Source organism: Ostrea edulis, chromosome 9 (assembly GCF_947568905.1).
Source record: "Ostrea edulis chromosome 9, xbOstEdul1.1, whole genome shotgun sequence".
In the NCBI taxonomy this organism is placed as follows: Eukaryota; Metazoa; Mollusca; class Bivalvia; order Ostreida; family Ostreidae; genus Ostrea; species Ostrea edulis.
Genome location: NC_079172.1, coordinates 51,971,562 through 51,988,745, shown reverse-complemented (window position 1 = coordinate 51,988,745; position 17,184 = coordinate 51,971,562). Strand labels below are relative to the sequence as shown.

Sequence of the window (17,184 nt, the reverse complement as noted above, 5' to 3'; positions counted from 1 at the left end):
ATGTTTCTATAATGATAACATTATAAAAAGTCAGATTTATGGAACAGTTATGTCAGAGCTCACATCTTTCATATCCACATAATGTAATCGAGGTATTATTTTCAATCTGATCTTATTTCATGTCTATTTATCAGAGCCAACAACTACAGTACCTCCATTCGTCCCACAATGCAAAGAGGCGTCACTTTTGAGAACGGATGCTGCGATCATTTCTATATCGGTGGTAGCCGGATCATTGTTCAGTGCCGTTATTTTCATATGAACATCTATTTTTCATATAAGATAGATGCCTTTATTTTACGAGAAATACTTGCATTAAATTCGGGTGCTGGATATTGGGAACCCAATAAATAAGTATAAATGTTTATCACATTGAGGTCGGCCTCCTTTCTGATGCTGCCTTCAATCAGAGCAGTCGAAGAAATAATTTGAGAAGTTTCTTTGTGATGTTCATTGTATTATGCCATCTGTCTAAAAATTAGTTCGATCGATATTATATAACTAATTATCTATTAATCAAATTCAGATTTTTAGAATATCAGACAATCAATATGGACGGATAGTTGTGCATTGTAAAGTTACATATGCCGGTATGATTGTACCGTGTGCACAGTAACGTGGCTTCATTGAAATTGATGTATGTGATGACTTTTAATTGTTCAGGTATATCTATCCGTTAAGGCGATATTGTGCATCTTCAAAAATACCCGGTTGAGCTTGAACTTGTAATATACAAATCTACAGCCATGCATTGTTAAGGTGATCATCTTTCTTCCTTTCAAATCAAGTTATAATTTCGTCTGCTTATTTCGTTTGAAATATTTGAAGGTGAGTTATTTTAATTAAAATTATATTGTGTCGCCTTCTTTAAGATAGTAGATGGATGACCCATATGAATCACGTTCTCAGGCGTCCGCCTGTTGAGTCACACTTTGATAATTACAAAGTCTCGTTTTTCTTATACACAATAACAGGAGCGTATATCATATTCATATCAGGGGCAGAAAGGGACGTTTTGGGGATCTTTATTACTAAATTATCCCAACCCCTTCAGAATTAAGCCTCCATTGCTTAAAATGTAGGGAGCTCATCCTACACTGCATGCGTTGAATTCTTAGATTTCAAGATTTACATACTTCTTAGTTCTTGTTCACCACTCTATCAAAAAGGAAACTGTTATATCAACGTAAAAAAAAAAAAATAAAGGGGAGATGTCATCCAATATAACAGTTTTGAAATAATTGCCAAGAGCTCCCTTCCCAATGTATTATACGTGCCTGATATATTGAATCTATTGACAAGAAATGAAATATAGCGGATTAAAACATTGCTGTTTTTAATTTAAGTGATTGAGATCCCTCCAGGAAGAAGACCATCGCCAAACACAACTGAGTTTAAGTTTAGAGGATAAGATGAGCGTTGCATCAGAGTTGCGACTGAACCAATTACAGGAACACGATCAAAATATGGCATGCCTGATTGTGACGTTTGGCCATCACTCCTTGGACAACCAACAGCTTTCCATACCAAGGTTGCAACCACATGCAGTCTCTGGATAGCTAACAGGTACAAACTGCATATACAATTGTATATATAGGAATTTCCATTCTTGATGGATACTAGTTTATTCTTAATTTTATCATTGTCTAGCAATGTGTCTCGAATTCAAGTACATTGTGCATTGCTCTTGTCATTGAGATTCTTTGCAAATAATGGTATAGTTGAAATGAGAAAGGGGAGTTTATAATTTTTTTAAATGGGAAATTATTTATTTTCCGCACATACCTTTACTTGACATCTCATCCTGAGTCAGATCAGGGGCTGTTTAGATAGTTGCATGATGTTCCAATGGGTGCTATGGGATGAACGATGCATCACGAGCAGTTCAGTCTCGGACGTTTATATTGTGGTCATATTGTCAATGAATCAACAATTTGTTGTTGTTTATAAATTCCTCAACAACTCATTGGCACAATGTTGCTCATGGCTTTCAATTAAACTTTTAAGTACGGTACTATGTGATCTCTCTGATTTGGCATTATGTAGACACAAGTGCAATGGGGAACTTCCACAATATTTATGTCCCTACATTATTTCACACATTCGACAATGTACTGGGGCCCATCATAGCTGTCTTGCTATTTTGAATACCCAGACGTTGGTCCAGCTCATTTTGTTCAATATTTGTAATGGGTTTTCTCTTGAATTTAAGTTTAATGGTCACATGACGGTAGTTTATATACCGTTATCTATGTTTTTCAAGATATTACAAATCAGGACCGGGAACTCTTACAACTCTTACGCAAGCTGGCTGACAAAGTGCTTTTCAATTTATTCCGGTTTATTCAGGAGTTTGATTTTATTTTTTTTCAATTAATGTTTTAACTAATTAGATAACTGCATACCAATAGATTGCATTAGTAGTCTTAGATCTTGGAATTTTTTTTTACATCAATAACAAAGTACAAGGTTAGCTTGATTATTACCTGGATGATATAATTCCTGTTGATTAGGTGGAATTCATTTGGTGCCACTCTGATGAGTTTGAGTGAATTGCAAGTTTGAGTGAATTAAGCTGAAGATTATGAGTTTTTATCAACTCTTCTGTTCCAATCACTCGGCTCAAAGTGGTGTGGACCTTAGCACTTCTTTACAAACAGATGTAATGTTCAGCGCTAGCAGCAAATAGTTCGTAAACCGTTTACGTATTACACATTTAAATGCATAAATGTAAAATTGACTATTCTACCGTCAGTCAGTCAAGTATATATATTGAAAAAACGACCAAAATATCACTGGAAATACAATAAAAGATGAAGATAACGAACAGTGATCAATCTCATAACACGTACAAGCAATACAAAATAGAGAGATGGGCAACACAGACCCCTGAATACACCAGAGGTGGGATCAGGTGACTAAGAGGAGTAAGCATCCCCTGCCGACAGGTCACAACCACTATGAACCCTATATATTGATCAGGTAAACGGAGTATCCGTAGTCAAAATCAAGTGTGCCAAGAACGGCCTAACAATCGGTATGAAACACATCAGACAGTATTTGACCCAATGATAGGTTGTTTTGGCAAACCAGATCTATATAACGGCCATAGAATTTGCGAAATTTTGACTTTAATCGGAACTGTTGGAACCACTGTACCATCAACTTGTTTGGCAGTAGCCTGCTTCGAATTAAATACTGACCATAAGCAGAACAAGTTCTTGTCTATCGAATCAGTTGAGAGATATAAACACCATATGCAGGTGATAATGGAATATTGCTACATAAATATGGGAAGTTGACGATGGAGAAGCTGAAATCATCCCGTTTGTCATAAAGTTGAGTTGTTTGCAGTTAATATCTACTTTCAATAAAATATCTAAGTATGAAGCAGAAGTGGACGATTCTGTGTTGTTTTTTATTTATAGTTCACTGGGATATATCGAATCGACATATGAATGAAAATTATTATTTTTAATAGATAATACGTTGTCGATATATCTAAATGTCGAATTGAAGGCCATAGCACGAGCTTTTTTCTTCTCAAGTAGAAGTCTTTTTGATAAATTGTGTTTCATGGGAATATAAAACGTCTTATATAACAGTTGCATGGACCTATCAAATTCAAAGATACATATACATGTACACACGTGTCCACAATCGGGAAATCAAACGATCGGCAGTGATAGCTGACACAACTGTTATGTGTTGGCGTCAAATTGAAGCGAACCGAAGATATCATGAATCGCCACATTCAATGTTAAAAGTGGCTGCATTCACTCTCCACTTTAATGATCAAACTTTTGAGCTCGACAGTACTTTCATTTTAATCATTTTAGTATGGAAACAACCAGTCACGCAGTTCAAACTTTTCCAAACTTTCAGTTGTAAATCGATCGAAAAAAAAACGACAAATATTTTCTTGTTCTCAAAAAAGATTGTCATAAATTTGAAAATCAAACCAAACGTCATAGAATTTCAGGTCTTTTAATACACATTCTTAATACAAATTTTCCCGTGGGCTGCAACCAAGTTCTTAAGCAGCAAGCTTCAGCTGATTGACAGATAGAGCACGTGTACATCGTGTATAACAATATAAAGAAGAAAATCGGTACATGTAGTGTATAAAATGTCAGTTTAGTTTTCTTTTGCTAAGAGATATTTATGATTGTATTGCCTTTTAGATTAATAATGGTGAATCAACATTCCATAATATCTGATTAATTGATATTCAATTAGACTTTTACATTACTCACTGTATAGAATTAATCACACTCACATTCTATATGCACATCTCTATCGATTCACGAAATCTTCATTATTTATACACAAAGTTGAACCCATTATTTTTTAGTTAGAATTCCTCAATAAAAAAGACGGAATATACAAAATTAATTTCTTGATAGTCCTGTCCATCAAGTTGAATGATATGGACACACTTTATAGCTGTACATGTATGCCTCATTTAGTGAAAGTTTATTTCTGCTATAATTATTATGGTTAATTTATCATGTCATATTTTAAAATACAAATCTAATTCTTTCTACGAATTAAATAGATGAAAATATATTGTTGCAGTCAATTATATATCCCGAGATGAGGTCTTTTTGCAAACACCATCAACAATTAGCTTCACGAAAAAGGGTAAGAGAATATCGTTAATCATAAACATGAACGAAGACCAAGTAAAGGCGTTCAACCTGGCCAAAGACACCATGTTTTCATTATAACTGGCCAAGCTGGTTGTGGAAAGATTTACATATACACAAATATGATTACTAATAAAACCACCAGAACGTTTCACGGTTTGGTAGGGTAAATTGATGGAAATCCGAAAGAACTATGAAAACAAAACTGACAATGCTACATATAACATTTGTTTTTCAAAAGGCGTGACTCTGTAAAAACCAAATATTCCTTAAAGATCCCTCCATGTGTTCAGATCAAAATTCGAGAATAAAGATGAAACAGTATGATAAAAAAAGTCAAAACTTTATGTTATAAGATTAAACAAACAGCATGTCACCAAGATGCACTTGTGCATGCATCGCATACAAACATGTCATTTGTGTACAGTGCGCATAATAATGATATTAATGATAATAATAATAATAAAAAACAACCACCCTCTTCCAATCTCCATATTACTTAAGATCACAATCAAATATTGTTTTGTTTTAATCCATCCTTCAAGTATACATTCTATAATGATAAGATATTTGGATATGTTTCCAATATTTCCAGATATTGGAAATTTAACTTTTTCTTTTACATCGAAATCTAAATTACCATTTTCACTTTCCTTGGTATTTTCTGACACTCGGGACACCAAAGAGAATTTCCCCATATGGTCCATGCTATCAGCCTAAACTTATTCGGTCGTTTGTATACAAGAACCTAGCTTCTTGTTACTATCGTCGGTATTCTCTTGCCTTTTTGTACAGCTAAAGGTATTCAGAAACCTCGTCTCTAGTTTTTTTTTCGTTCTAAAAATAGTGGACCGCAACAGAAGTATATCAACATCACACCCTCTGTTTGTTCTAGGTGGTGATGTTAAAACTATGCAGTTGAACGGCGAGAAGAAATTGCGCACCAAATAGCGATGCATTGAATCCAAGAATCATCAGTAGATTTAGAATGGTCGTTTTTTAAGTTGGCAGTTGCTTTTTCAATAGGATTTCTTTGCGGAGTATAGATTTTTTTCTCTCCAAAATGTCGCCTGCTGAATTGCCCACCTTATTTATCTATTATGATAGGCAATAAGATATTTTATAAAAAGGTTTGTATGCGAGATCTGTGTATTCCATTTAATTAATGTAGCTCACTACACTAAAGCTTATACTCTTTGTGACACTACGTCACATGATGGCGATTTAAATGTTTTGTTAAATTATTTGTATCGATCGATTTGTTTGTCTAGATCATCATAGCTCAGTGGTTAAAACATTGGGCTGGTGAACCGCAGATCTCAAGTTCAAATCCTCTAGAGTCTTTTGTTCATGTGTTGAAATAATTTGTTTGAAAATCATGTTTTTATCCAAAGTTGCATATTTTCTGCCTTTTTTGGCATATATACTTAACACATATCATCATCATATATTTTATGGTTAAATCAATTCGTACAGAATTGAGAAACTATTTCAGGGTGTAGTGAGTCGCCTTAGATAAAAACACTGAAATTGCATGGTCCGCATTTCGACAATTTTTTTCACCTTGTAAAACCACTGTTAAATCATCGCACGTACAAATTTATGAGGCTGTACGACATGTCATACATCATTCCACTTGTTTGAACCAGAATTACTTTATTTCAAATCTGCGTTTACTAACAACCGTCACTCGGCCATTTCAAGTGACAAACTTCCAGACCATCGGTGGTCCTATCTGTATAAAGATGTCCATTTTTGTTACAACAGTACCTTGCCATACGTTTATTAGAAATAAAAATATAAAATACCTCTACTAATTCGTTGTTTAACGCTCTCTCAACCTTAAAATTAGACCGTTGCATCTGAGTTAATACATCATGTTGGGATTGTCCTGACGCGCGTGGAGCTATTTATAGACGCCTACACTGTATAATGTCATCCGGAACACCTCGGGTCTTTCACACACACACACACCCCCCAAAAACAGTGTTTTCGGTGAAAGTCCCGCGGTGTTCCAAATGATTTATGTGTACCACACCATATTTACTTTCTACTTAATCTTATTACTGCTTTCTTTTATGTGCAAATGTTTTCAAGCATGTAACTAAGGGAAAGTTAATAACTTTAAACACTAATTAATCTGCTTGAAAGTAATTATGTACAAAATTTTACATGAACATCGGATCATACAGCTTTAATATTTTATCAAACATACACCTGAAATACTATCCAAAAATACAAGGAGGAAGAATGGGACCTGAAGTCCTGTACACAAGCCCCTGTGCGTTTAATCGATCAAAATATAAGGCTCACGGCGGATGTGACCGTCGACAGGGTATGCTTACTCTTGGGCGCCTGATCCAACTTCTGATATGTACAGGACTCCGTGATTGTCCAATTCTTAATTTTGTATTCCTTTTAGGAGTTATAAAATTTACCATTGTTCGTTATCTTCACCCTTTCTCAAGTGCAAAATTAAGACCACTTACCTATTTGTGTAGATTGAACAAGTTGTATCTATTTTACTGTCATTTGTTGATGCTTACGAAGTTATGTACGTCGAGTTCCTAGATGATTTGCGTAGAGCTCTAGGATTTGAATTTCAAATTCTAATTAAGATCATAAAGAATTTTACAGATAAAGGGTAAACAAATGTCTGAAGTTTAAGTAAAAGTTATTGCACTTCTAATACTCATGTAACCTTTAGGCCTTTTGTGTTTTTCCACAGGTGCAGACGACGAAGAAAATAGAAACGTTTTGTACGTTTAGAAACGTTGGATTCAAGTACTGACTATGAAAATATGAACATAGGCTTAAAAAAACTGTTGAATCCAATTCACTGGCACCAGGGTAGAGCACCTGCTCACAGATATTACTCTGTGTACCAGGAACCAAGGTGGCAGGTGAGCAGGTAGTATGGATGTTCATTTTCATCTTAATGATTTAAATGGCTTACAATTAAAGCAATAAAGTGAAGTAAAAGGAGCAAAATAAAAGATGCTTTTTTTTGGACGGTATGGAACACGAGTTTCAAAACTTTATGCAACCAATGATAAATGAAAATAGAGCATAGACCAGGAGATGTTATGAAAAGGCAGTATGAAAACTGCATTATGCGTGAAACATAATGAGTCTACTGATACGTCTGCCAGTGGAGTCTCTGGAATCAACATATACCACAGGGTTTCTCATAAGGCATTATACATCTACATGCATAATTCGTCACATTTCTTTTTTCATTAATTTTGCAGCAGCACATTTTTGAAATTGATTTCTTGATGTCCAATTAGAGCCATCTCAAATTAACTACGAGGCTAACGGAAAGTCAGCATTTGTGACAACGGATCATACTGTTACAAAACAATCGTTTGACATTGAAAGTTCAATAATATCCAAACCTGGACTAGTTTATCGGTGATTGTTAATATTTGTGTAACATTGATCTGAATTATTTTAATAGTAAAGTTGCTCATTTCCACAAAAAGGCAGATAATTCATTTTTATAACCTAGATTTCAAACAGACGGAACAAAAGCACGATTCCATATTACTAAACTCTTTTGTGATGGATTTAAGTCCGTTCAGAATGAAGATTGTGGAAGAACTTCTTTTTCCGAAGATAATTCCTCTGAAGTTGGGAGATCAGGACGTATGTACAGGTATTGATGTAAATTTTATGAATAGTTTTGTTTGCTATCGAGGAGGAAAATATGTTTCTGTATAAATTATTATCGTATTACATTTGATCACAGGTAGTTTGATGATTTTGATAAGACAAACATGGATTTAGTGATTTACAAACAGTTTGAAACGTTGATAATATTTTTGATATAATTACAAAATTTGTGTCGTACATCTGGCTTTTTATATGTTGGTGGCCCCAAGGCCTGGTATGTATATATTTGAGAAATGGAAGAAGTTTAACAGCCATAGAGCATAAACTGGAATATCAAGTTCAAAATTCTTAAGTCATCATTTAAAAGTGATTGCGTGAAACTTAAAGCAGTAGTTCATGTATAAAGTAATTCAGGGATATAACATTCTTCAATTTATGAATTCATTAAACACCTTTATCTCGAAATACCGACTGTTTGCATAGGTCTTTCATTGCCTGATAATAGGTATTGATAGATAGATAGATAGATAGATAGATTTGTTTTCCTTCGAAAAATTTCACTCATATTGAGACGTCACCAGCTACAACTGTACATGAAGGTGAAGTACCAAAAATTTAGATGAATGCTTAGCACTCAGCGCCGTAGCGGTGAGGGTTCTTTATCGTGCAAATGCCCGTGTCGGATCTAATAGTTCATATAAGGTCAAATAAATAAGATTATAAAAAGCACTAAAAATGTTCAACGACACAAACAACAGTGAATTGTCAAATTTTCGGGACGACCAGTTCCTTCTTCAGGGCGATAGAATATTTACATACAAAAGAAAACTAAATACAAAATCAAACTAATACTAAAACTAAACTACAAAAGCTGATAGCAAACAAATCGTCTACATATTGAAACGATCGAGTGTGATATGGGGCAATAGAAAAGTTTGTTCTGATTGAGCGTCCGGAATCGGTCTTAAAATACGGTGATGGAGGCATTAAATGATTGGGTATCAGAGTGAGGGTAAATCAGAGTTTAATGTTGTGAAGTTAAAAGAATCCATTTCTTATAAAATAGTTTGGTTTTAGGTGGAGACCCGATGAATCGCATGATTCACAGCCATCCTCACCATTGGTTTTGCCATCTACACGAAAACTGTTTTTACCTCAGCCACCTACATTGTGTCATCTACTCCCGAGAAAGTGTGTTCGCCTGGCCATAGCAGCAGTTTTGAAATTTTATGATCTTTGATGTTTTCTGAATAAAAATTGTTACATATTGTTTATTGAATTATTTCTTCTCTAAAGTGTTATCAGAGGTTGCATTTAAACAGCATGAATACTGGTTTTAACTTCATATAAAGCTGAAAAATTAGGGTGCCCTCAAAGTCTGAAAATCACGGTGCCATGTGTCCTTTTAGGAAGAAGTTTTGTGTCCTTTTTTCTGCCTAGGTAAAACACTATTTTGGCTCACCTGAGAGTTCCTAATTCTTCATTTCAGTAGGTTATGTTGGAAGTTAATATATTCTTTAAAGTTAATATTTTAAGCGTCCACTGAACGAGAATTGAAGCAAGGTAGTGGACCCTTTGAACTCTTATTTCCCACACTCAGTTTTGGGCTTCATGTGTACCACCTAAAGTCTCCCGCGGGTGAGGCCATTTTTCAGATCTCTACAAAGAATATAAATATGTTGTGATCGAATGAAACAAAACTGATGAAAAGATAGAAGACAGTTATCATACAGGACCCTTAAAGGAGGACAGGGAGCCTTTGGTGGTAATGTCCTCACCTGAAAAGGTCACAATGGAAGATTTAATCATTGAAGAGTCCACTAAAGGAGTATCGAGGCATGATATGAGACCCCTTGGACTAACATTCTCTGTCCTTAGTGTGGGGTTGTAGGGGCACCACCCGGGACCTCCCATTGGAGTTTTACTTTTCATATTTCCATAATTATTGTATATATATTTTTATTGGTAGATCCTCAGTTCAAAGCAGTTCGAGTATCAATAGTTCTGTAGCACAGACAGCGTTCCTGCTTCAACGTCCATGTCTTCACTTCTTGTATCGACATGAAAACCCTCGTCAACACATTTATGTCACGTTTGAGAACCCATAATATAGAGCATTACTACCTCGTCACGAGAGTTCAGCGTATTTAACGAGAGTTTGAGAGCTTGGGATTAAAATGAGTTCAACTCTCACATACGATACAAGGTTTGAAAACCATAGACATGCCGTTGTGTTGTAGAAGTAAAGTATGAGTACATGCATTTTTCTTTAATTTCGATAAATGATAAATTTTCTAGAATTAGTAATCGTAATGCATAACGTATCCATCAAATCATGCTATCCAAAATACTTTACTTTTATGTCGAAACACCACAAAACCAAAATTTCTTGTAGTAATCTGTCGTTCTCAGAGGTGTAATTGAAGTCTCTGATGAAAGAATGGAGGTGATCTAGTAAAAAAAAAAAGTATTGGACCCACTCACACTTCCTCCAATTATCCCCTTTCATGTGAGACACAACATTCATCAAAAATATTCGCAGTAAATTCCTAGATTACACATCTTATTCAATTTTCAAAGACAATTTGTAATTTTATTAAACTTTTAAGTTACACAGTTAGCGCTTACTGAATTAATCCATCTTCCAAGTGTGACAATGCACATCTTCAAATGAGCCCTACGCTGTATATGGAAGAAGTCAAGGGTTTGTCACCCACTAGATGTACGGGGAAACACAAACTGTTGAGGCCGTCCTTAGGATTTCTATGGCAGATTCTGCCATATTTTTATGGCAGAATCCGCCATAGGCCCCCTGGAGGCCTTCAGGTATGGGGTATGGTATATGAGTTTGGAAAATAATCTAATCCAACACCAGTCTAGGAAAAGCGGATTATATGTATAAAACTGACAAAATAAAAGTTAAAAACACGGTTCCTTTAGAGGATAACGTCAAGGTATTTTTCAGGCGAACTGAGAAAAATCATGAATATTTCATACCGAAGACAAGAATTAGAGAAGAAAAGAAATGAATGACAAAAGTTCCAAACCGAACACAAGACTTAGAGAAGGAAACACTAAAAGACCAAAGTTCCAAAATGAACACAAGAATCAGTAAGGAAATAGTAATTAAATGATAAAATTCCAGAATAAACACAAAAATCAGAAGAGAAAACAGTAAATAATAAAGTTTCATGCCGAACACGCCATCACTCACATTCAACTGGAGCTTCCAAGGCATTGCTTATCCTAGAGGGTCTATCTACGATACACTTGGTTCAATATCGTGCTACATGACTGTCTTGCCCTGCAGGGAGTTTCGTACAAGCTGAAAACTAAACGTTTGAAGAATTTATAACAGTAAGGAACTTCTACACACCAAGCAAAAACGTTTTGGAAGAAATGTTATTATATGTATGCAGATGACATGGTGATTTCGTCAGAAACACTGAAAGGTTTACAATACATTTAAGGGGCATCAGTTGTCATTTTGTCACCAAAAAATCAATTAAATAAATATTGCTCTATATTATATATTTCAGTAACATCACCAGCATTTAATTATTTTCAAACACTTATTAACCTCAAAGAGGGCATGTTATATATATGTGATTAAATAATTATTGTCTTGCAAGACAATAATTCTTCCTTATATATTTCAAGTCAGCATTTCGAAAATTCTATGGTCGTTATAGTGATCTAGTTTGTAAATACCACCTGTCATTAGTTCGAATGATGTCTTGACGTATTTAATGCCAATTGTTAGGCCATTCTGTACACACTGATTTTGACTACAAATTACTCCGTTTACTTGACCAAGATCGAAGGCTCTCGACGGATGTGACCGGGTAAACAGAACACGCTTACCGGTACACCCCCCCCCCCCCCCAGGGATATGCTTCCTCCTCTGACCAGTGTTTCCAGAAGTCGGTGTTCCTGTATTTTATGAGACTGGTTTCCGTTCCTTATCTCTATATTTTTTTCACTCCATACAAATTGCGATAACTTTGGAAAAATGGATAAATTCTATACAATTCATTTGATACCAGAAAAATATTATTAAATCGTATTTACATGATTGTAAAATAAAAATCCTAAACAGAAAATGATGAAAATGTAAAAATAAGATTTCAACGCTTGATGCCGTAATAAAGTTGAAAAGAAATTCCCTTCATAGGTTTAGACGGAATACCAACAACGACGACAACAAAATTATTTATTCTCTGATAAATACAACATGTTTATTGTAGAGAAGTAATTCGTAATATATAATACAATATTGTACATAGCATGCAGTTAACATGGAGGACATACCCTCTCCCTTATAACCATTAAAAATTGGCATAATCTTTTAAGTACAATAATATTTTTACAATTAAGAAGCTGTTTAAATTTATATCTGTCTGTTCTATTTGTATAATATCTAAGTTTTCCAATCTTGATTTCTTAATAGTTTCAACAGTACATATAAATAAATAATGGAACTCATCAGCCAAATCATTATTATTACATAAAGTGCATACTTTTCATTTCATTTCATTTCTTGGAATGTTTAACCATCGTCCTGTCTCTACAGGTAATCTAAAATTTGATGCTCTAAATCTACAGAGTATTTCTCTTTTATTTTTAGGAAGTTCATCTAAATAAAATTCAAAATTTGGTTCATTTTTAAAGATGGAATAATTAATTAAATGATAAAAGTTTTTGGAAATTATACATGTAAAATGCATGTAATTACATGTATAGTTTTGCTTGGCATTGACAAAGTACCATTCATACCGAGCGAAGCTCGGATGGGTCGAAGGCATGTTAGTCTTGTATTTTTTTTTTTTTTTTTTTTTGGCATTCAAAATTAAAAACGAATAACTGTAAAAGCAACTAATGAACAAAACAAAATGGCGGCGCCCATATGGGTCACAAAATTTTCAGTGAACGTTTGTAGAGATTTTCTCTATTCATTTGCTGATTTTTTTCTTCTTCACTTTTTTCTTTTAGATACGTGTTACCTTTAGAGCTTCGCTCGGTATAGTTATTTTTGTTACAGTTTTTAGCCAATCGTCAAATAGAAAAACAGTAATATGACTATGTAAATAGATGAACGGGTTCATGAGTTTCTGTAAATAGAAATATGCGATATTTTTACCACTTTGAATTTGTTGGTCAATTTTGTTTAGTTTAAAACTGTTCTTTTAAATTGCAAACGGGATGAATTGTTGTTGTTTATAATTGTTTGATTTGAAGGAGAGAAAAAGTTGATGCTGAATGTAACGTCCCAATGCACGGTTTACGTCCGCTGGCGCTCTATTCCCCGCATTTTAATGAATAGGCGGATCCTGAAGTTATTATTATACACCCCCCTTTAATATTTAGATATGTTACTGTAAATATATCAAGAAATATTGAAATAGGATCTTTCATGTATGAATTTAAAAAAAACTATTGTTATTCTATTATTAATGTTTGTACATATTTTTTCCATCATAAATTATCTCTTCACGTGTTAGCCAAGAAGGAAAAACGTGTATGCACTATTTCACCTACATAAAAATCCTTTTCGAACATATCATGAATTGATATGATAGAAGTATGTTAATGTGAAGTTTTCATGCACAGAGAAGGTAGATGTTTATACTGGTTAATACATCAAAATAACTCGTGTAAAATGAAACTGCACGTAATGTTCCAATTTCAATCATTCTGTAGGCCAGTGGGTAGACACGTCTGTTTTTGGTACTTAAGCACTAAAGTGGCCTTACTAACCTCCGCTAGCACGCAATATTACAATCTTATTATTTTTCGTTTTCTTTATCATTATAAGAAACACACTACTGTAGGGATTTTATTTATGATTTTTTGAACGTGTGATATTTAATCCTCAATATCTAATGTTTTCTTTGTACCTCTCATTATATAAATAAAATATCTTATCCACAGAATCAGAACACTTTGTATGCCCTTGTTTTTATTTAGATTGATTGATTGATTAAGTATCATTTAATAACGTCCCTTTCGAGAATTTTTCACTCATATGGAGACGTAACCATTGCTGGTGAAGGCCTGCAAGATTTAGGCCTTTGAGAGCAGGGAGGGATCTTTATCGTGCCACACCTGACACGTGACCTCGGTTTTTGCGGTTTCATCCGAAGGACCACCCCATTTAGTTGCCTCTTACGACAAGCAAGGAGTACCTATTCTAACCTGGATCCCCGCAGATTTTTTTTTTATATCTAGAAAGTATCATATAAAATCTTCTTTAGTCAAAGATTTGCTTTCGTGGATTCATTAAGTATAAACATGCTTGATTTAATATTTTGCAATTCTGATTTTTTAAATCATTAATGTCAACTACAGAGAGCGGTCACTTCCGACATCGATTGCAAAGCCGCAATAGACATGGATTCTCATGATACTCAATTTCATAATTTGTCATGATTAAAGGCTATCAGAACCTATTCTGCAACATCCCTTGCAACAGACACTTTAAGCGAAATTATATAACTTTAGTAATCCTTTGAAAAATTTCAGTTTCATGTCAACAATGAATACGATAATGTGATATTACAGATCTGTTTGCTGTGTATGGATTTATGACCGTCATCTGATGCTAAGCGGCTAATGCTCTGTTAACCCGTGCTGATCTGTAGGGTAGCCCTAAATCTGAATGATATCACCTTTGTCGCATTTTACCCATGTTTTGATATATTAATCAGCGAAAGTAAATTATCTTCAAAGTGAACTACTGAACAACTTTAAACTGTTAGTGATGAATGTACGGTAATGGAGTTTTGACGTGACAATGTAATTGCTCAAGTTTGATATGACTCATAGAAGCAAAACCCCTAAAGTATTTTCGGTTCATGTGTACCATTTAAATTTTGTTTTTAATCATACACTATTATTATACTTCGATGAGTACCTATATCACTGGGACCGGTCGCGCGTGGTTCAGTGGTAAGCGCTCGCTTAGTAACCGGGAGGCCGTGAGTTTGAGCCCCGCGTCAAGCATTAGACATAAACATAGGTAGTAATTGCTCCTTCATCCCGTGTTACGGCAGGAGTACATTGTAAACAAACCAACAACGAACCAACCAGTATATCACTGAAATAACAAATATGTCTAAGAGCAATGAGAAAAATTACTTGATGCAATCATACATTTTAATGTTTGCTCGTTGAAAAAACCCACATTTCATTGTAGATTATTTCTTTGAACCGTGCTAGTACTTTTTTTCCATTTTTCTTTAATTACGATTTCCAAGCTGAAATCAGAAAATGATATGCAGTGTTTCTTTATTTATCATAGAGGTTCGTAGCAGAGTTTGGTAGTATTGTCAATTTTTTTTTTGTCCAGAAGTATATTTTTGATTTCTACAATGAAGGGGAAATATGAAATTAAAAAGGAAAAAAGGGGTCGTAGTGCTTGTTATTGAGTTATAGTGTGTTAAACTTGACCTTTTGCACGTAAACTTATGACTTGTTTGCGTAAACCTGACTTGTCTGTTGGTGTCAACACAACCTAAGCGGCACGTGTCAATCATTACATCAATTAGATACATACCCATGTCTTCTAACAATAGAAATATAAACACGTTTAATGCTAGTAGATTGGAAATATAAAAGTTACAAAGTCTTGCCTATACTTAAGTAGGGGCTATAGATTAATTGTTTGAATTATTGGTCAGAATACTGAATTTGTATACAAAATTTCGGGTAAATTCATTCAGATGTTTTTAAGATTGTTGTTCTATTTGAAAATATATATCAACCAAATTAATGAATTTATAGCATTTGAATTAACTCTAAGTTACAGTAGCTGCAATAATGTAGCCCTATCCGATTTTTTTTATTCTGACGCCCCCCCCCCCCACCTCCCAAATCGGAGAGGGCTACATTATTGCAGGTAGTCATGGTTGTGCAAGTCTCTGTACTTTATAAAATATTTCCAATAAATGTGTATCTTGTATACTCCTCTTAAATTTACATCAAATGGTTGTATCGCTTTTCCAGTCTCTGTAATTCGTGACATTGCCATACTTTACGACTCTCCCCTTGGTATACTAGTAAATGGATTTTAAAAATGCATTTTTGTTAAATGAAAGATTTTAAATATTTTTTCTTATCTGCATGATTTGTTTTGCAAAATGATATAAATATTGCATATAAATGAGTAAATAATAATTTGGCATCTGATACGACGTGGCGAAAAATCCACAGGCACTTGTTTCATACATGAGTCCCCCTCCTATTGTTAAGGAGGGGGACTAGTGCCTGTGGAAAAATCGCTTGAAGTATGATATTTTAGTTCACTTAGATGATCGAGCGATCTAGTTATAGCGCGCTGGTCACACGCTGTAAATCAAATTCCGTACAGTGTCAATTCTCGGGGACTACTTTCCCCTACGAATAATGGAGTTGTAGTGTACACAGAATATACTGAACTGACCGGAGCTTGGCTCTTAATAAATTAGATTAATTTTGTCACACGCTAAGAGATTTAGTTATGTTGGTCGTGAGTTCAATCCCGGATATGGGCAAAAGTGGGTATCGTCTTAATTCATTTTGGCTCTTATATTTGTACTAAGTATGTTTTGTAATAAAAATTATTGTATAGTATTAACCAAATACTTTTATCCCAAAGGTAAAATACATGGATCATGAAAGAAAATATTTTTTAAATTAAAAAATCATAGTAGTAGTACTCTGTACTCATAACTTGCATGTATAGAATGAGTAGATCATAATCAATTCAAATTGAGGTATACATTAATCAAGCACTCATGGACCAGATACCGAGCATTCTAATTGTTATAATATAGAAACCATTCCTTATTATCACCTCCCCACTCCCACTCCTGCTAGTGCGTCTTTAATTGAACACCACACTGTGAAGTTATCTCCAAATGTTAGGGGGTTCTCTTTCAAT

The 17,184-nt window shown here is 34.4% G+C and overlaps 1 protein-coding gene across 10 annotated transcripts in view; it reads left to right on the top strand.

The window, feature by feature from the left end:
• LOC130050218 (uncharacterized) overlaps positions 1-9,536 on the top strand; it is a 48,996-nt gene extending 39,460 nt beyond the window's left edge. For 4 of the 10 annotated variants that reach the window (XM_056149518.1, XM_056149524.1, XM_056149525.1 and 1 more), the window contains 4 exons: positions 135-223; positions 664-1,566; positions 7,378-8,307; positions 9,342-9,536. In XM_056149518.1, coding sequence (XP_056005493.1) covers positions 135-223; positions 664-729 — 155 coding nt within the window. In that variant the 3' untranslated portion in view covers positions 730-1,566; positions 7,378-8,307; positions 9,342-9,536. Of the gene's footprint in view, positions 1-134; positions 1,567-7,377; positions 8,308-9,341 lie in introns of all 10 variants that reach the window. The other 6 variants (XM_056149519.1, XM_056149522.1, XM_056149521.1 and 3 more) reach the window with 6 other exon arrangements.
• Positions 9,537-17,184: the final 7,648 nt, after the last annotated feature.